The 19,923-nt window shown below is 56.6% G+C and overlaps 4 protein-coding genes across 4 annotated transcripts; all 4 read left to right on the forward strand.

The window, feature by feature from the left end:
- Positions 1 to 1,895: 1,895 nt before the first annotated feature.
- Positions 1,896 to 5,450, forward strand: LPMP_323420 (hypothetical protein; the record flags this gene model as incomplete). Its single annotated transcript, XM_010703724.1, has 1 exon — positions 1,896 to 5,450. The coding sequence occupies one exon, from the start codon at positions 1,896 to 1,898 to the stop codon at positions 5,448 to 5,450; it is 3,555 nt and encodes a 1,184-aa protein (XP_010702026.1).
- Positions 5,451 to 7,674: 2,224 nt separating this feature from the next.
- Positions 7,675 to 11,001, forward strand: MPK6 (mitogen-activated protein kinase, putative; the record flags this gene model as incomplete). The annotated part of the gene is made up of 1 exon (XM_010703725.1): positions 7,675 to 11,001. The coding sequence occupies one exon, from the start codon at positions 7,675 to 7,677 to the stop codon at positions 10,999 to 11,001; it is 3,327 nt and encodes a 1,108-aa protein (XP_010702027.1).
- Positions 11,002 to 14,168: 3,167 nt separating this feature from the next.
- Positions 14,169 to 15,008, forward strand: LPMP_323440 (glucosamine-6-phosphate isomerase, putative; the record flags this gene model as incomplete). The annotated part of the gene is made up of 1 exon (XM_010703726.1): positions 14,169 to 15,008. One exon carries the CDS (start codon positions 14,169 to 14,171, stop codon positions 15,006 to 15,008), a length of 840 nt encoding a protein of 279 aa, XP_010702028.1.
- A 1,564-nt stretch (positions 15,009 to 16,572) lies between these two features.
- LPMP_323450 (chaperonin alpha subunit, putative) lies at positions 16,573 to 18,213 on the forward strand (the record flags this gene model as incomplete). Its single annotated transcript, XM_010703727.1, has 1 exon — positions 16,573 to 18,213. The coding sequence occupies one exon, from the start codon at positions 16,573 to 16,575 to the stop codon at positions 18,211 to 18,213; it is 1,641 nt and encodes a 546-aa protein (XP_010702029.1).
- Between the last annotated feature and the right edge of the window lie 1,710 nt (positions 18,214 to 19,923).

Genomic DNA, 19,923 nt, shown 5'->3' on the forward strand with positions numbered 1-19,923 from the left:
GGAGCATGGAGGAGTGAGCCTCTTCTCTAAGCTATCTCTTTGTTTACTTCGACGTGTTGCCAGCGCGGAGGGCTGACTGATCCAAGAGTTGTGAGGTCGTCTGTACGCCCCTTCGCATCGCAGAACTCGTCCGTACGGCTTTCTGTTTCGCCCTTTCACATACTAACCACTCCTTTCTGAGAGCAGTCACCCTCACCACTCTTGCATCTCCGCTGTTCATCCATCTTCTCTTTCGCTCAGGTCTCTTCTACGCTCCTTTCACTGACCTGCGCACACAGGCGCACGCGTGCACAGTCAATAGCGACAACGCGAGCAAGAAAAAGATTACTGGCGGGAAAAGAGGGAAGTCTTACGCACCCGCTAGTCATCCGTCCACCTGCTGCTCTTGCAACTCTCCTCCAAAACTTGCAGACGCACCTGCGCCTCCTTTAAGAGGCAAAGGTCTTCTCTTTATGACTTATTGTGTATGTGTGTTCTGCCCGTGTACTTTCTGTTCTGAATCTTCAGTAGAGCACCTCCCCCCCACTCTGTGGGGCTCATCCTAGGCGTGTTTTACTGTTGCGCTATTGGCCTTATTTAGCTTCAGGCGCGTTCATCATGGGCCTCCCTTCTACTCTCCCCCTCTATGTAGAGAGAAGCCAGGCTGTTACCCTCCTTTCTCTCTGTCTCCCTACCTCACTATGCTGTTGTGTTGCTGCTCAATGTGTCAAAATTGACTCACTGCGCCATTCTCTTGACTCCTTCGGCGCGGCTGGTACTCGTTTCTTCTGCCATGTGCGTGCGCTTTGGTGTATAGCCGTGCGCTCTTTCCTTTCACTTCATCAGAGGCGATCAACATTCTCTCTTACATTTTCCTCCTTTTTGGTGCTCTGGAAAGAAGCAAAGAAGACGCGGCTTTGCGGTTGAACAGGGGGGAGGGGGCGGGCGGGTCCTCATCGACAGCGGGGGCTCGTACATTTGGGTGAGAGAGGCACCCTGTGCTAGCGCACCCCGCAGTGTGATCTCCCCTCCCCCCCCGCGACACCTGTCTTTCGCCGCTCTCTCCTCTCTATCGGGGGTTATTAATGCGGTATCCCACCGCTTCGCTATTCCTTTTTCGCTCCGTTTTGCGTAACCCACACTTCGACCGGCAGGTGTGTGTGTGTGTGTGTGTCTCAAGTCTCTTCTTCCACTTTTACACTTTTCCCCTTCCTTGGCTTCTCGCTTTGCTTTCAGCTCGGATGCGCTGTGTATCGCCGTCTACCAGCTCCCAGCGCTTTTAGCCTCAACGTGTACCGCATTTTGATCTTCGTTCGGTCGAATACGGTGGGCACTGCGTACGTCCTCCTCTCATGGGCGCGTCTTCTCTTCGACGAAGAATGACATGGGCGCCTGCAGCGATGTATCGCGCATGACTTTCATCGTTCTCTTTCCTCAGTGTTTGACCTTAGCGTTGCCATGGTCTCTTGCTGGTGTAGAGCACAGGGGTGATGGCTGAGAGCTCAGAGGTGACCGCATCACAGGTGCATGTGCTTCATTCTCGCCCTCCCTCACGACTGCACGCTTTTACTTCTCACTGCCCCGAGTCATTTATGGTTCAATATTGCTGCCTCTCAATGTCCACACTCTTACTGCCTCTCTCTCTCTCTGTCTCTCATCTTTTTCCTCTCCTTTGCCATACCTATCGTCACTGCAGCACAAGGACGTTTCTCTCACACTTCGTGTTCGCGACACCTGACCCCTCCTTGAGTTCTTGTGTGTATAACCCCATAGGAGAGGGCGCTGCGCAGCCTTCTTGTTTCAGTCCCCTCGACATGCACATGAGCCCCCGCACCCCTTCTCTGCCCCCCCCCCCCTCCACCTTCTACGGATACCCAGACTAGTCTTGATATGCGCGTGCGTCTTTCCTTCATCCAATGCCGCGGATTCAGTTACAATCCGCCCATCACTTCTCTACATGGTTGCACAATGAGATCGTGGCCGAGGTGCCGTTCGGCCTATCCCTGCGTTTGCGCCCTCTACCAATGCAGGGACTTGCGACTGCCTCGAGGGGCGGGCTTGTATTGGTGAGGCCTCACGTCGGACACATACTTGCATCCTTGACTGCAGAGACACCAGTGGTGCTGGCAGAGCTTGGAGCTGATGACGGCGATGCAGTCGAGACAGTAGAGCTGGATGCTGCAGCGATTTCACGCCCCGCGTCAGGCTGCATACAACCCACCAGCGGCTGGTACGCCTTTTTTCTGCGGACATTGATGCATCTCACGAGCACAAACGTGTCGCTTCCTCGCCACACTGAAACTTTTTCCTCGTCGTCTTCTGCAACGTGCACTGTGGCAACGACAGATGGGGTGGGCCGCAAGACCGCGCTTTATGCAACAATGCTGTCGCACTGTGCGGAGTGGTGGGACGCTGGCAAGACGGTGCAGTTCACCGGCGCTCGTCTTTATCCCCACAGTCTGTCAATGCAACGGGCGATGCCGCTATACAGACCATTTGTCTTTTTCGACGTTATGTCAGAGGCTGCAGGACGTCTTGCAGACCCATCGAGGCTCAGTGGAAGAGGCGGCAGCAACAGTGCTACCCGCCAACGCCTGCTGCGTGTACTGCATCTTCTCAGCGTTCGCGGGGGCTGGCAGCTCTGCGTGCAGCGCTCTTCTCGAAGCGACGAGAGCAACGCTGCCGCCACCCCGTCTCCGACGCTGTTGCGCCAAGAGGAGGGGTGGGTTCACATGGACTGGCTTGACTACCTCACAGAGCGATGTGTGGAAGTGGACTTGCGACCAGCTGGAGATTACAATGGCCTTGAGTCTCTGCTGCGCGGCGCTGCTTCCCAAGTGTGGCTAGACAGCGGCTCAGCAACCCATTCCATGCCCATCGCCAAGCCAGCAGTGTGCACTCGGAGCTGCGGCTGTGTGGGTGGAGGAGGTGCCGGGTTCGCTTTCGCAGTGCCGGATGTCTTTGTCCCTCTTTGCGCTGTGTTGTGGCACATTCTGTCGACCGAGGTGGAAGGGGCTGTACTCGCCACCTTGCACAGGTTACTGCAGCAGTATCTGTGCGGGCCCTTTCTTGCTCCCTCTGACCGCGCTGGGACTCCCTCGACGATGCGCCGGGGTGAGGAGACCAGCATCTTAAGGTACGCGTTCCACGCGCTGCAGACGCTAGTGTACTCGCCAGGGCAAGCGTTTGCCTGTGACTTGACGCACTCTGATCGGAGCAGCGTCGCTTCCAGTTCGGCTTCAGCGCTGTCACCTCCCGTAGCAGGTCCTGTCACGCTTTCCTGCATCATACCCAACGGTGTCTGCCTCCTACCACTCGCTCGCGATAGCGCGTCTTCGCGCTTCTTCCTTCAGGGACTCCCCACGTTGGTAGCGCCGGACGGGATTGTGCTGCGTCGGCATCTACTTCGTGTGTTGCTGCTACGCGTCGATCCAGAAGGCGACTGGTTGCCGCCGCCAGAGAAGTTGGCAAGCCAGCGCTCGTTTTACGCTTCGTTTGATGCACAAAGAGGAGGGCCATGTGAAGGAGAGGATAGCGGCAACGAGATGAGCGACGACTTTGCATTGCAGGAGGCCCGTGAAGCAGGCAGACGGACTGTGACGCGTAAGGGCACAGCTGCGGCTGGCCAGAGAACACCTCCCGCGTCGCTGCCGTCGCCACCCCTTTCTGCGGATCACTTTCTCACAGAGGATAGAGTGATCTCTACGCTGACGGCGCACGTGATCCACAGTGGGCCCTTTGCGCAAGCTGTCGCTTCCGCTCGTGGCCTTGATAGGTGCCTCTGGCTTGCCGCAATACGTCTCTTTGTCTACGCACTCCTTCACGGTGCGCGTGTGGTGATCACTCCTGAGCGACTGCCCACCTTTGTGAACACGTTCGGCTACCGCCACGTGCCTCAGCTTCACCGGCGACTCTGCGAACTTCGAGGGACGTTCCGGAAAGCAGCAGAAGACGGCGGCACGTTGCCTCTTTTCACTGACATCGATGACGTGCCCACAGGAGCCGCTGTGATTTCGCTGCTGGACGCGGCGTGCCAGCGTGAGCCGCCGATAGCCGTGTACGTGGTGGACCAGGTCTCCCTGAGCGGCTTCTCAAAGCTTCAAGTGAGGAGCGGGGTTTCTGGGACGGCCATCTCCGCTCATGCCGTATCCACGGCGCCAGCTTCTCTGCCGCTCCTCCCGATACTGCTGTGCTGTGACGTGCTGCGCCACCCGTGTAGCTTCGACGAAGCACGCGACTCAAGCACCCCTAGCGGCATCTGTGAGTTAGCCCACTGCGGGGTACTCGACGTAGCAGAGCTGTGTCATGTGTCTGCCTGTTGGCAGCCACAGAAGTCCCCATGCTCTGCAGAGGCGCTCATGACGAGGTGCGCTGAGGTCGTTGCCTCGCAAGACAGAGACGCTCCCGGCATGCACGACAGCCGTGTATTCATTGCGGCGCTGCACCTTGTAGTCACGCCTTCTTTGACAGATGTGGAGGATGGGGCCAGCACACAAAGTGTTGAGTGGAGTGTTGATAATCAAGCAAGATGCGGCATTCATGTGGACCCCTGGAAAGCTGCGGCTGTCGAGTCAGAGCTGCGGCAACCGCTGCTGCCCACTCTCCTGCTCGTGGCTCCGATTCAGCTGCAGACCGTTCTGTACGCGGGACTGCTGCGCAAGGCGGCGTTGGCCCTGCTGGAGGCACTACCGAACCCTTGTGCGGGGGAGGCCATTATGCCAAATTCTATGTGGGATACGGCTCGTACTGGTCATTCAAACGTTCGAGGCGTTGTTCGCGGCGGCGGTGCCTTCTTCGTGTCTCTGGCAGCCCAGGCGCGGTGGCTAATGCGGCGGCTCTCGCTGTCGCCGGCCTGTGCCGCTGCTGCGGCGACGCTCACGGGGGTGGGCGTCGCGATTCCGCGGCCTTTCGCATCTTCTGACCCTGTTTCGTGGGGGATTGGCGTTGGTCCTCAGGACCACGCCACAATACGCTTCGTGCTGGCAATCTTGTGCGAGTCGTGTGCAGCGATGGTAACTCAACTGGCGCAACCGCTGATTGAGGGAGGCGCCGCAGTAGGACATTTATTGTCTCCGTTGCCCAATGCCCAGGCCTTTCCTGTGACTCGTGGGCGGCATGCCCGGCGCCTATTGTGGATCGAGGCGCTCCGCGCTGCCGTCGAGGCACCTTCGGCGGTACCCGGTCAGTCTCTGCTGCATATTTCTCACAAAAGTGTAGACGTGATGCTCTCGGCGGAGGAGAGCGGTACTGCTGTTGACGCGTGCTTCGGCGCGAACACGCTACACGAGCGCGCCATGCAGTGGCTCAGTTCGGATCGCTGTTTCTCTTCCCCCACTTCACAATCTGGCGGCTGCTCTACGGAGCCGCCATCGTCTAACTTTCCTTTTGTGGAGCCGCTTCACACCAACGCGCGCGCTGTGCGGGAAGCGCTCGCGCTTGTGCTACGTACGCTCTCTGCTACCGTATCCTAATGCTGCCTTGTTTGCATGCCGGGGCAAGCGTGGGGCCTTGAGCAAAGCGAGACGAGCTTGTGGGCAGACGGCTAGAGCACTATTTGACCAGCGGACACGAGAACAACTGCCCAGAAAAGAAAACGAAACATGTTTTAGAGCGGGCGCGCGTGTATGGCTTGGTGCCACTGCCTGAGGTTTCTATGCTTCGTGCACGTATCCTGGCCCCCAAATATGTATACCCATATCTCTGAGCATGTGCGTATGTTCGAGCCTCTCTTTTCCCCGCGTGTTCATCCTCACCACTTTCGGCGTGACTCTCCTTTGGTGGAAGATCTCTTCTCCTCTGTACGTATCGTAGCTGTTCTCTCTATCCTTCTTCTCCCATCCCCGAATCGCTCCCTGTTTCTTATCTGCCATCCAACGCGCCAAATTGCGTGTGCACTCCCCTGTGTACGCTTGCATGCACATCTCTGTACGTGACGTGCATTCCAGCAGTGCCAAAGGACTTAGGACAGGTGTTATTGGACACACCCACTCACCCCCCCCCCCCACCACGCACCCCCCCCCCCACACACACGCAGACGGTGGACACACATCATCATTTACACCCATACGTGCCTGCAGCAGCACACGATCTGCGTTTGCGCAGCGCCGTATGTGTTGGGCACAGCTGTGCGTTTGTTCGTGTGCAGCTGTGTGAGAGTGTCTGGCTGCGCTTCACTCTCTCGCTCTTGTCCTTTTTGTTCCTGCTTTGCTGAGTTCGCTGCCCATCCTCACTCTGGCGGTGCCTCTCTCTTTTCTGTGTCCTTCTCCACGACACCAGTGCGCTGTCTCTACCACGGAGAGGACGACGCACAGGCACACTGACGCATGGATACACAAGCAAAACGAAGGGCAGAAGCGAAAGCAACACCGCCTGCTCGACCTCGGCTGCTGTGCTGTCTCTCTCCCTCTTTTCCTTCCAGTCCTCGGGCCTCCGCTACTCCTCGCCCTTCTCTCCCTTTCTCCTTTTGATACCTTTTCGCGACTCATTTCTCCCCCTTTGCGCTCCTCAAGCGAGGCCTGCGCCACTTTCTTCTATGTATTCTCGCTGCTGCGTCACCCCCCCTCCCCTCCTCGTCGCCAGTGCTCGGTACTGCTGTAGTTGTAGCTTTGCTTTTATCCTCGTCTCTGGGAGCTCGAGCCGCCGTCCGCTGCTCTTGTCTTCTCCCTTTCCACACTTTTTTTTCTCGTGTGCAGCACATGCTTCATTGGTGTCTACACCTGTCGTTTGTATCCCTCCTACCTATCCTCTGATATTGTCTCCTCTCGTGCCTGCCACTGCTGTCCAGTCGTGACGACGACGTATCGATGCTCAGGTGAGCGACTCATCTTCTCCCTTTCTCTCCCTTTTCCCCCTTTTCGACTGTCTCAATCTGGAAGACACCAACTCAAGCGATCTGGAACTGTGTCTTTTGCTTTCGTGTTCGCTTCTCTCTTTCTAAGCTCCGCTGTACCTGTGTGAGCGTGTCCGTGTGTCTTGTTGGCCGCTCGCTTCCTCTTCTCGATCTACGTCGCTTCTCTTCTTCCCTTCCTCCCTTCCATCTTGCCTCACTCCCTCCACTAGCCTTACATTCCCCCAAGGGAGAGAGAAATCGAGAGGTGCAGACACATTCAGAGCCTCCACGGTCGCACATCGACTCTCACGCGAGGGAGCTGTCCGTACATGTGTGCGTCTTCTGCACTGGAGAGGAACGAAGGACATAGAGAGAGGGGGTGGGGGTAGTGAGACACACACACACAGCGTGAGCGATTCAGCGGCTGCACTGTTGGTTGTGTTTCGTCTTTCTCTGCTTCATTGTTCTTTCCTTTTCGTTTTTTTTTTTCTGCGCTTCAAGAGAGGGGCGCTGAAAGTAAAAAAAAAACAAAGCGGAGACAAGCCGCGCTGCATGTTGGCTTGAAGCTTCTCTCTCCTTGATCTCTTCTTCCAATCTCTTATTTGTATATTTTCATTCTGCGTGTGCGTGTGTGCCTCTCTCTATCGGTGTGTGTGTGTGTGTGTGTGTGGCAGTATGTGCTTGCGCATTGTGGGTTGCAGAATTCCTCTCTCTATCCCTTTGGCTTTTTTTGTGCAAGCGTTTGTGCGCTTTGCCCTTCCCTTAGTCTTGCCTCCTGCGTGAACAAGTGCTGGCTCGTTTGTTCTGCTTCTGCTGACCACGTGCCAAAGCATCCATATCGCTGTAGAAACGAAGCCTTGGAGTTGATGGAGAGCTACGAGACACTTGGCATCCTCGGCGAGGGCACCTACGGCGTCGTTGTCAAGGCCCGTAGCCGCACAACGGGGAAGCTAGTTGCCATCAAGCGCTTTAAGCAGACAGAACAGGATGAACACGTCCGCAAGACCTCCACTCGCGAGGTGCGCATGTTGCAGCTGCTGCGGCATCCCAACGTAATCCGTCTCGAGGATGTCTTCCGAAGAGAAGGTAAGCTCTACCTCGTGTTTGAGTTTATTGATCACACGATCCTGCAGCTTCTGGAGAGCACCACGCGTGGCCTCTCCCGCCGAGAGCTGCGCCGCTACGCCTACCAACTTCTGCGCGGTATCGAGTTTTGCCACAAACACAACGTCATTCACCGCGACGTGAAGCCGGAAAATGTGCTCATCGACGAATCAGGACTGCTGAAGCTCTGTGACTTCGGCTTTGCTCGACAGATGTCGGCGAAAGGCAAGTACACGGACTACGTCGCAACGCGTTGGTATAGGGCGCCGGAGCTGCTGGTTGGAGATGTGGCCTACGGCAAACCGGTGGACGTGTGGGCGCTAGGGTGCATGTTTGCTGAGCTCTCCGATGGACAGCCGCTCTTCCCCGGCGAGTCGGACCTAGACCAGCTGTGCCTGATTCTGCAGACCTGTGGACCAGTGCCGGCGCGAATGGTTTTCATCTTTGAGCACAACCCACTGTACAGCGGCGTCAGCTTCCCGAAAACTGGCATCATCTACACGCTCAAGGAGCGCTACCACCGCGAGTCGGACGACTGGCTCGATTTCCTCAGCTCCTGTCTTCACACCGACCCTGCGCAGCGGCTGACGTGCACGGAGCTCATGGAGCTTCCCTACTTCACGCGTGACGGCTTCCGCGATCGCTACGAAGCCGAGCTACGGGCTGCGACGGGTCTGCCCCAGCTGCAGTCCACCCCCATGACGTCAACGCCTTCGACACAGCGACGTGTGCCAGATCACGCAGCAGGTGTAGGGGACAGCTTGAAGGCAGACCCGGTGGTGTCTCCAAGCATGCCCCACTCGAGCGAGATCATTTCTCCAAAACTGCAGGGACAGCAACCACTCGCAAGCAACAACAATTTAAGTGACACGTGCCTCTCCAAGGCCCCGCTCGAGGCCGTCCTGCATGACGCCAACACCGCCAAGGGAAAGGCAGCGGGTGCGCCGAAGTCCACGTTGCTGCCGCCCCACACGCCGGCGTCTGACCAATCCATGCAGCTGCCGATGATTCTCAACGGTAACTCGGAGAGGGCCATCGCTGCGTCACTGACGGACTATTTGCATCAGGAGCCCACCTCTTCGAGCGTTGCGGCGTCGCCGCCGGTAGGGGCCGCTCCGACAGAGGTGGCCGAGGGGCTTACCAACGCTGATTTGCTCGCCCCCTCGTGTGAGGTGGTGTCAGCACTGCAGGCCTCGTTGATCACCAACACATTAGCCATGCGCGATCGAAAGAAGAAGCGGTACAGCAGCGTTGCAGCGACTGAGTTGCACCGACGCAGCGGTGTAGACAAAAACAGTGAGACTGACTGCGCTGTGTCGACAGGCGACAATAGGGGTGGGTTGGCCAAGCACATTAGCTGCCATTCTCCGAGATCGACCACGCTTCCGTCCAGCGGAGTTCATGGCGGCGGCGGCTGTTACGGGCTGGGGCGAGACAACGAAACGATGACCGTGTCACCGCCGTCCATGTCGCACGGAGTGGCTGACAGTAACATGCGGGTAGTCCTGACTACCGCCCCACCAGGAAAAGATGGCGACGAGACGACTGTGCCGACCCACCGAGCTTCGACACCGGCGTCAGCGGACAAACTCAGGACAACAGCGACCACCATTCTTTCCTCGCCGTCGCTGGCCGCCACCCACGTTGCCCCGCTGGAGGCGTGTCCACAGGACCTCCCCGCCCTGTCGCGGCACCTCCCGCACCACTTAGAGCAGGAGCGGCAGGCAGCAGTGGTGGAGCAGTTACAGTCGCGCACCCCATCCTCCGTCGAGACCTTGATGCTTTCTTTCCGCGTCCGAACGCGCAACCCACTCGCTTCTCTCTCATTGGAGAACGAAGGTCTTTCTCATAGTAAGGCAAACAGTGAGGCGACCGAGTTGAGCGCCGCAAAGACCCACGGCGGCATCTCGAACTCAAGCACCTACACGACCTCCCACGTCGCCAGCGAAGCGAAGAAGCGCAAGCTCTCCAGGCATAAGAGAGAGACGAGGTGCGTGTATGACCAGCTGGTGGCGTCCGTCAAGGGCAGCGGATCGCATTGCTCTGTCCCAGGGCACGCAGTGGATGAGGACGCTTACCACACCGAGATAGCCTCGGTGGCGAGCCCTTCGAGGCCAGAGGCGTCGCTGTTACTTTCCAATGTGCCGGGAAAACAGCAGCAGCACTTGCTAGGCTCGGAGCCAGGCGGAACCCACGTTACTGAACAGCACCTGCACTGCGTTGGTGCAGGCCTGAGTGCGCCTGACTCCACCCATAACCGCAGCGTCGACGCACACGGCCCACTGCAGCGCAAGGAGCGGCGATCTAAACCTTTGCCTGGCTCAACATACGCACTCCATAATAGTGATCAGCGCCAACGCCAGCAGCCGCATCCGCGACTAGACGGTTCACTGCAGCCTGATGGCGGTGCCTCTCAGCGCGCCACGGCCACCTTGCTTGCCTTATCAGCGCTTCGCAACGTCTCCGGGCCGCCGCCGACCAAGTCCACTGGCGACGCGGACAAGTGCAGCTACATCCACCACATACGCTCGCACATCAACAACAACGGAGGCGAGGCAGTGAGCTTCGTGGTTGGTGGCGACGGCAAAGGCCCAAACACGAGCACAACAGGTCGCGCTCGACGTTCCCTAGGCGTGTACGCGCTGCACGGCTGCAGCGGCAATAGCGATGAGACCGAGGCGACCCGCCGGGTTCAGAAGAAGAATCTCTTCATGGCGCACGGGCGAACTAGCAACGGCGCAGCGGGTTGCATCAGCTTCCCAGACAAGTACACGGGGCCCTCTTGTCACGCTATCGGCAGCCTGCATGGCGCACCGTACAACTCCTTTGCGAAGGCCTCCAAGGTGGAAGGGGAGGTGGGCGGGGCCCAGCAGCGGCAGAGCCTGCGGAAGCCCCCCAAAAAGATTGCAGGCAACCGCGGTAGCGGCATCGTAAACACAAGCAGTATCCATAGTCTCCGTCACTCACTGACAACTGGGCGACAGATGCAGCACCAGCAACAACTCGCGAAAGAGGAAGGTGGCAACGGTGATGGAACAGCGCGTCAGTTTAATGCCGCCACGGCTGCATCCCCCTATACCAGCAACTGACTAGTTCTGTGCTCCAAATTCAAACACACACGCCCGATCATGCGGTCGAGCGAGGAAAAGTGTGCTGCTTGTATATCAAAGGCAACACACTTTTCCTCGCTCGACCGCATGATCGGGCGTGTGTGTTGACTGACTCTTTCCTCTCCCCCTTTTCACTTTTTTATCGTTCATGTGCGTTTGGGCGATTTCGTTTCCATTGCATCCCTGCCTTCTGCTTGTGTATGAATGTGGCGCGCACTTTCTCTCTCGCTGTTGAGGAGCCTCACCCCTCTTAGATGCGTGCTCATGTGTGTGTGTGTGTGTGTGTGTGTGTGTGTGCACGGACAGGGGTGCACACACAGCGCATCACCGCCGCTGCCACCGTCTATCTTGTGCGTTACGGTTGCCCCTCTTCTACTCCTCTGAGCGATTGATCGTTTTGTGTTTGTCTCTTTCTTTTTTGTTTGTTTGCTCATTTCATTTCTGCTTCGCTTTCACGAGAGCTGGCGTACTCGAGAGAGGCTGTGGGAGACGGTGGGTTGCCTTGGGTAGTCGGAGGCGCACGCGTTACTCCTGCCCTTTCCTCACTGCACCATGTCCGCCTACCCGCCCGCACCAGACTGTGCGCCAAGAAAGAAAAAACGACCGTGCCTGTCTTTTTATTTTATTTTTTTTGGGGTGGGGGGGGGTGGGGGTTGTTTCAGCTCTCTCTCTTTCTCTGACTGGCTTCTCTCTCCGCGCTGCTCTCGCTCCTTTTCTTTACAGCGTTGGTGCTGACAGGCGTCGTTTATTTTCTTCGGTTGCCTCTTCCCCCCTTTATCTCTCTCGGTCTGCTGGCTTGTCTTGGTGTTTCGTTCAAGCACAGGCTCAGAGACACAGACAGCGCTCTTGGGAAAGAGAGGAGAAGGAGTGAGGCAAAGAAAGAAAAGACGCTGCTGTACTGTGAGGGAAGTGGTGCGAGTCACGTTGACTCTCATTCTTCTCTCTCATCCTCTTTTATCAGGTCTGTTGTACAACAGTTTCGACCGCTGTTCCTCTCCGTCGCTCCTTCTCATGGTGCAGGGCGCTGCTTGAGTAACTCGAAGGGTCCAACAACGAGAATCAAATGCTCAAACCTCGAAAGAGAAGCCGCACGAAGGAAACTGTGAGCGCTACGCCTGTGGAACACTCACACGCCCACACTCTCGCTGAAACGACCGCCCAGTTCAAGCAGCTTACAAAGAAGCCTTTCGAACGATAAACAAAATATATGTGCTAATGGTTTCTCTCGTCTTCGCCCCCCTCCCTCTTTTTCTCTCTCTCTGCGGACATACGTTTGTGCGGCTCTTCTTTTACCCTTTTCGTTCATTCTTTCTCTGTCTCATCACTATCACCGATACATGTGCGTGTGAAGGGCATTTCCAATGTACAATATGTCTTTGATTGCATCTCTCTCTGTGTGTGTGTGTGTGCGTGTGTGGCACTGATAGAAGAGGAGTAACCGAAAGAGGAGGAGGGGCGGTGGCGGGCAGTGACCTGCTTTGCATAGAGGCGACAAGCAAGAAGCAGCACTCGCAGTTAAAGGACTAGCCATAGAGAGCTGCTAGTTCTTTACAGTGCGAGAGACATCAGACTTGGTGATGCGACGTGCGGCTTTATGCGCTTGTGTTCACGCACCTCTTTCTACTTGCCTTTGACCTTTCTCATCCACCCGCTGCCGCCGTCTCACACTCTCTCTCTCTAAAACCCTCGTTGCCTTTCTTGTTAACCGCCCTTCACTGTCTCTGCATTTGAGAGCCTACCCGGCACCTTCACCCATTTCTTGCGATGACAGCCGCTTCCCCTTCGTGTCACTTACCGCCACCGATAAGGCACATCGCGGAGAAACGACCAATGCGCGGTGAAAGCGCAAGAGATATCCGTCGACTTAATGATTTCGTAATTTTTTTTTCCTTTTCTATTACGCAACACTTTACCTGCGTGTGGAACTTTACGTTGTTTTACTGCTGCTGCTGCTGCCTGTGCGTTCCCTTTTCCGTCTTTGGTTGGATTTAGTCTCTTTTTTTTCTTTTGCATGTTTGTCTTCGTCTTTTGCTCTGCCGATTCGCGTGTTTGCCCTCCATCGTGTGCGTGTGTGTGTGTTTACCTGAAGTACCTTCATCTCTCTTCTTCTTTCGTTTCTCTGTTTTGCATATTTGGCTGGGCGTGTGAAGTTGCGCGCATGTACGTCTGTCTCTGTGTGCTACGCTGTCTGTCGATCCCCTCCTCTTCTCTCGTTGTGCTGTGAATGCCGCTGTTTTATCTTTGCCTGCTCCTCTCGATGGGTCTGTGTGCGCATGACAGTGCATGGCTGTGCGTGAGTGTGTGACCGTGTCGATGCAGCTTTGCTTTATTTTCTTGCGTTCTTTATGCTTTGTTTTGTTTTTCTCTTTCGCGCTGTCACTCTTTTTCTCTTTCCCATGCACATCTCATGTAACTACGCCGGTGCGTCCGTCCCTGGTGCCTCCTACCCCTCCTTCCCCTTTCGTTTCTCTCTTTTTCCTCCTTCCACGCGTCTGCTCGCGCATGTGTGTATGTGCTTTTCATGTTCTTGTGTGTGGGTCTGCTTGTATGTAATGCGCGTGTGCGTACTCTTTATGCGAGCCACCTTATGCTTGGTGTGCGCTTGGTGCAGTGGAGTGTGCTTGGGATGCCCGACCGTGCATCTGGTGCGCCTGGTGGAGCAGACCTTGAAACTGACGAGCAGAAAGGAACGAGAATAAAGAGCCCATAAGCATCGCTGCGGAGGAAGGTGGTGCAAACTGCAGGGATGATGATGGTCGACCGTACCCATCAGATTGTCTCTACGGTGAACGCTGCGGGGCGGTGTTTGCTCAATGTGAGCCACTGTCCATCCCCATCTCACTTCTTTACTGCTTCTGCTGTGGTGTACAGACACTCTCCGGGCTTAGTTTACCCTGAGATTAGGTCAATGGACACTGCAGGCGCCTGAGTGGTGTGCACCGTAACTTCTTTCCTGTACTTTTTTTTTTCTCCCTTTCCCCCCACCCTGCCTTCTTCTTGCGCTACGAAACACGCACATGCGCAACCGCACGCGCTTCAGGTTTTCCTTCGCCTACAATTACCACCGGTTGCCGAGCTGAACCCCTCCCTCCTCTCCCCTCTTCCTCACTCTACAGTGAATCAGCTCCTTCATCCCCTTCTCAACCATGCGGATTGTCATCTCCGAGACAGCAGACCAGGTAGCGGACTACGCGTCTAAGTACGTGATCGCATCGATCAACGACTTCAAGCCGACGGAAGACCGACCGTTCGTGCTTGGGCTGCCGACAGGCGAGACACCAATGCGCACGTACCAGAAGCTGATCGTTGCGTACCGCGAGGGCCGCGTGACATTCAAGAACGTTGTTACGTTCAACATGGACGAGTATGTCGGGCTGCCGGCGGACCACCCGGAGAGCTACCACTACTTTATGAAGCACAACTTCTTTAACTATGTAGACATCCCGGAGAAGAACCGACACATCCTGAACGGGAACGCGCCGGACCTGATCGAGGAGTGCCGTCAGTACGAGGAGAAGATCAAGGCCGCTGGCGGTATCCACCTGTTCCTCGCAGGGATCGGGACGGACGGCCACCTTGCGTTCAACGAGCCCGGAAGCAGTCTGTACAGCCACACGCGTGTGAAGAGTCTGAATGCGGAGACAATGAAAAGCAACGCGCGGTTCTTCGGCAACGACGTGTCGCGCGTGCCAACGATGGCACTGACGGTGGGGCTGCGCACGATCATGGATGCAAAGGTTGTGCTGATGATGGCGACTGGTGCCAGCAAAGCTCTCGCCGTTGCGCGGTGCGTGGAGGGCGGGATCACGCACATGTGCACTGCGACAATGTTGCAGATGCACCCCGCCGCGGTGCTATGCCTTGATGAGGACGCGACACTGGAGCTGAAGGTGCGGACGACGCGCTACTTCAAGTCGCTGCTGAGAACGGAGAAAGCACTGGAGGAGCGCCAGAAGAACATAAAGCGCGCTGATTCGAAACTGTAGGTGTGCGTGTGCCTGCGTGCACGTCAGCTGTTTTCCTCGCCTGTCGGCCCACGTGCCCCCAAAAGGGCAGCAGTGCTTTGCCACCGCGGCCACTCACGTGCAAACCACTTCGTCGCCCCCCACCTCCCCCTCCCAGTCTTGTTTCCCATTTTTCATGTTTGACCTACGCTTCCTTCCTTGTCGTTCGTGTTCTCCCCTTTGCTGGTGGCACCTGCAGGCGTGTGTGGTGAGCAATGGCTTATTGCGCTGGTCCACCAACGCGTACACGACCCCACCAACGCTCTCCCCGGCTCCTCCACATCAGGCGCATGAGGGGGCGGGTGTCACGAGGGGGAAGGGTGGGGGAGTGGTGGCTCAGCACCCACGAAAATGGGCGCCCCTCTATCTTTTCTTTCTCCGGAGGTAAACTTATTTTGCAAGCACGTGTCCACTGCCCGACACCGTACCCCCACCGGCACCGCAGTGCGAAATGGCAGGACTCGCACTGCGGTGCCGGTGGGTTGTTTTTGTAGTCGGAGGGGACGCTGGCGCGTGCGCGCAGCTTACATACTTTTACGCAACATGCAAGCGCAAACCTTCTCTCCTCAGCTCCGTGTCACCACTGCTGCCGGTGTGTTTCCACATGCTCTCTGTTATTCAGCGTGCGGAGGGATTGGGTGTGGATGTATGTAGGGCCGCCTGTGGGCTGCATGTCAGGCAACCACACGTGCTCTGTGAGGCGACACAGTCATTCTTCGCGGGCTACAGTTGAAAATGGGCTCATTTCTGGACAAGAGGTGAAGGTACGTGGCGTTGGCTGGTCTTTCTCATGTGGGGAGAATCGTCGTGCCTTATTGGAAACCGGCATTGGAGCGCTCCTGCCGTCGCTTAATTTTACCACACTGCAGGCTGCAAGGGGATCTGTTCTGAGGGTCAATAGCGGTCTTGTGCGTATGCCGTTCCGCATGCGTGCACGTGATGCTCTGGAACGAGGCCGTTGCGCCGCTCTCGATTGCCCTGGATGCGCTAAAGAGCGGCGCTGCCTATCTTGCAATCAACCCCTATCACCACTACTCCTCCATATCTTCTTCTGTGGCTCCCCTTCTCCTCGTCTGCCGTGTTGCACGTAATCTGCGTGCTTCACCACGCACTCACATGCGCCATCACCACCACTTCAATGAACTCGTCCGTGATGGAACTTTTCTTTTCCCATTCCTCATCTACATTTCTGTCTCTCACAATTTCACCTGCCTCGCCCCCCGGCGCGATCCATGCATGTGTGCGTGTCTCTCTCTCTCTCTCTTCGCCGGGTCAACAGTTCCCTGCGAGCTTAGATCGGCTTTCAGCGTAGTATACCTCTCTACATTTTCCACCTCTTGTGCTTCTTTCGCGCGCATCCTGACGTGAGTGACGTTCGCTACGCACTTCGCTGTTCGCATATATTCTTTTCCTCCGCTTCTCTCTCGACGGCCGCTGTAGTTCCGTGACTGTGCTCGGGCCCCTTCAGACAGACGCCCCCCCCCCCCCCCACACACGAGTGGCTCACACGCACCTTCTTGCACCCTACCCCATTCACACTGATAAGATGCAGCCGAAACAGAAGGCAGCCCTTGGCATCAACGGCACCCGAACCAGCGGCATCGCCGTGCGCCGCGAGAACGTGACTGCTGCGTTGGCCGTGGCAAATGTCGTGAAGTCGTCACTGGGCCCCATCGGCCTGGACAAGATGCTGGTGGACGACGTCGGTGATGTGATGGTGACGAACGACGGCGCGACAATCCTGAAGAGCCTCGACGTGGAGCACCCAGCCGCCCGCTTACTGGTGGATCTGGCGCAGCTCCAGGACAAGGAGATTGGCGACGGCACCACCTCTGTCGTGATCCTCGCTGCGGAGCTGCTGAGGAGAGCTCAGGAGCTCGTGTCGCAGGGCATTCACGCGACGAGCATCATTGCGGGCTACAAGCTTGCCATGCGTGAGGCACTGCGCTACCTGAACGACAACCTCGTCTGCGCCGTGGACAGCCTCGGCAAGGATGTGCTGCTAAATGTCGCTCGCACCTCCATGTCGAGCAAGATCCTAAGCAACGATGTGGAGCTGTTCGCGAAGGTTGTAGTGGATGCGATCATGTCCGTCAAGACGGTGAACGACTTCGGCGACGTCATTTACCCTCGTAAGGCGGTATCAATCCTGCTGCAGCACGGCCGAAGCCTGCACGAATCACGGCTTGTTCAGGGCTTTGCGATGAACCTCTCTCGCGCCGCACAGGGCATGCCAACCTCAGTGAAGGACGCGAAGATTGCCCTCATCGACTTCGACCTGCGTGCTGTCAAGATGAAGCTCGGTATCAACATCACCATCACGGACCCCTCCAAGGCCGAGGCAATCCGCCAGCGTGAGCTCGACATTACCAAGGAACGCATTCATAAGATGATCTCGGCCGGCGCCAATGTCATCATGACGACGTGGGGGATCGAGGATAGCATGATGAAGTACATGGTGGACAACAATGTGCTGGGCGTACGCCGTGTCAAGAAGGATGACATACGCCGTATCGCCAAGGTTACCGGGGCGCAGGTAGTCCACACCATGTCCGACCTCGAGGGTGAAGAGGTCTTCGACCCCAAATGGCTCGGTCAGTCGGAGAAGGTGTACGAGGAGCACATGGGCGATGATGACTGCATCGTTGTTTCTGGCACGTCGAACGCCGTGTGCGCCACGATCGTGTGCCGCGGCGCGAACTACTTCATGCTAGAGGAGATGGAGCGCGCGTTGAACGACGCGCTGTGGGCTGTGGCGCGCACATGTGACGCCAGCTCAGTTGTTGCTGGCGGCGGCTCCGTAGAGGCTGCGGTGTCGGTGTACCTGGACAACTTTGCCCGCACGCTGAGCTCGCGAGAGCAGCTGGCGGTGGCCGAGTACGCTGAGGCATTGCTCATCATTCCGAAGGTACTGGCGCTAAACGCTGCCCTCGACGCGACGGACATCGTCGCGAAGCTTCGCGTCGAGCACACGCAGGCACAGAGCAGCAGTCAGCAGACGGAGGCGCGCTTTACCGGACTGGATCTGCACAACGGCACGCTGCGCAACAACATCAGGGCGGGTGTGCTGGAGCCGAAACCTAGCAAAGTTAAATCTCTGCAGTTCGCGACGGAAGCGGCTGTGACGGTGCTGCGTATCGACGACTGCGTGCGCCTCCACCCCGATGAGGAGGACCAGCAGCGCTAAAGGCTGTCTTTCCTACCGATTATGCGAGTAGGGTGAGGCATAGAGAGCCTCCACTGCCGCCGCGTGGCACAAGAGAAGGCACAGTAGTGAGAGCGCGCTCTCAATAAATGTGGCTTGCAAGCTGGAAAGAGGATATCGGTCTAGAAGCTGCCGTGGGCATAGTCATATCGATCTGCATGCATCAACGTTCCTCTTTCTCTCTGTAGGTGTGCTCGTGTGTTTCCCTTCTCGCTAGATCGTCGCTCCATTCTTTTGCTCTTGAGCCCCTCTCTTTCTCAGTCTTTCTACTCCTCACCACCAGTTAATCTGCCTCTGCTTCTCTCTATTTACGTGTGTGCGTGTGTGTGTGTGTGTGTGCGTGTGTGTGTGTGTGTGTGCGTGTGTGTGTCTGTGTGTGCGCTTCACCAAGACGGCACCTGCAATGGGGGAGCGGATGCCGTGTTCTTCAAAGGACTGAGGTATGCGGGCGGCAGGACGGGGGGGAGTAGGTGGCAGAGAAGAGCTGCGAAGCGAAAGGCGAGGACACAGCCATTTCTGAACCCCGCCGCTCAGTGAGAGAGAGAGAACGAGGAGAAGAGGTAAAGAGGCGTTGCGTGCTTCTCTCTCCTCCCACTTCTTCGCTCTCGTTCTCTCTCTGTTTGGTCGCGTTTTATTTATTTTTAAATTTTGTTTGCCGTCTTGCTCGCTGTGTCCTTCTCGTGGCTTGTCTGTCTCTTTTTCTTTGGAGCTTCCAAACACCACTTTGGACTGTGAGGGGTGAGGCGTTGTGCGCGCAAGAAAACAGGCGCACATCCCGCAGGCATTTATAAGCGCGCGAGTTCTGCCGGAGGGGGGGGGGCAGCGGCAGCAGCAGAGAGTCGTCGAACGTGTTCGTTTGATGTATGCAGTTAGAGAGAGAGAGGAGAAGAAGGGGAAGAGAGAGAATAGTGAGAAGTATTCATAGGCAAAGCGAGCGTGGTGCAGAAAGGGGAGTCGAAAGTGCAGCTCAACGTGCCAGATGCCCACATACTGAGCACATAGCACAAAGCGCAATGCGAAGGCGAATTCGAGAGAGGAAATCGCAGATGTGCATGACTGTATTAGGGTACGACGGTACTTTTCTGTCTTCTCTCTCTCTCAGTGGTGTGAAGATCTCGAAAGTGGAGGATGGAGGAGGGTCTGAAGGGGGGGGACGATGGTCTTCTGCTCACACGCGTGTGTGCCTTTTCTCTTTCCGTTGAGGTGGTATTGCACCGTTCCGATGCACACGAATGCTCCTCAGTTGGACTTCCCCTTCTTTCTTCCCCCTCCTTCTTCCCCCCTCTCTCTGTCGTGCGCTTTTTGCCCCCTCCCCCACATTTTCAGTCATTTTTTAGCGCCAGGCGTCTGTCTGTGGTTCTTTTAGAGATTTGTAAAGGTGTGTGTGTGTGTATGAGGCTTTGTGCATACCACGCCAACGAAGACACTCGGCTCAGCATCATTCTCTCTCTCTCTCCCGTTGTGTGGGTTGTCGCCGTAGTTTGGCCTTCATTAAGTAACCACGGAAAAGAGGGAAGAAAAGCAGGGCAAACAAAATTGCTCCTTTTTTTGAAAAAAGAGAACCCCTTTTTCTCATGCAGCACATGTCTAGCTCTGCACATGCCTGTGTGCGCGTGTGTGTGTGTCCGTGTGCGTACAGTTGACTGGTTGGCGCGCAGGCCGCCACAGGCGCGCGTCACTAAAGGACGAAAC

Source organism: Leishmania panamensis (assembly GCF_000755165.1).
Source record: "Leishmania panamensis strain MHOM/PA/94/PSC-1 chromosome 32 sequence".
NCBI lineage: Eukaryota > Euglenozoa > Kinetoplastea > Trypanosomatida > Trypanosomatidae > Leishmania > Leishmania panamensis.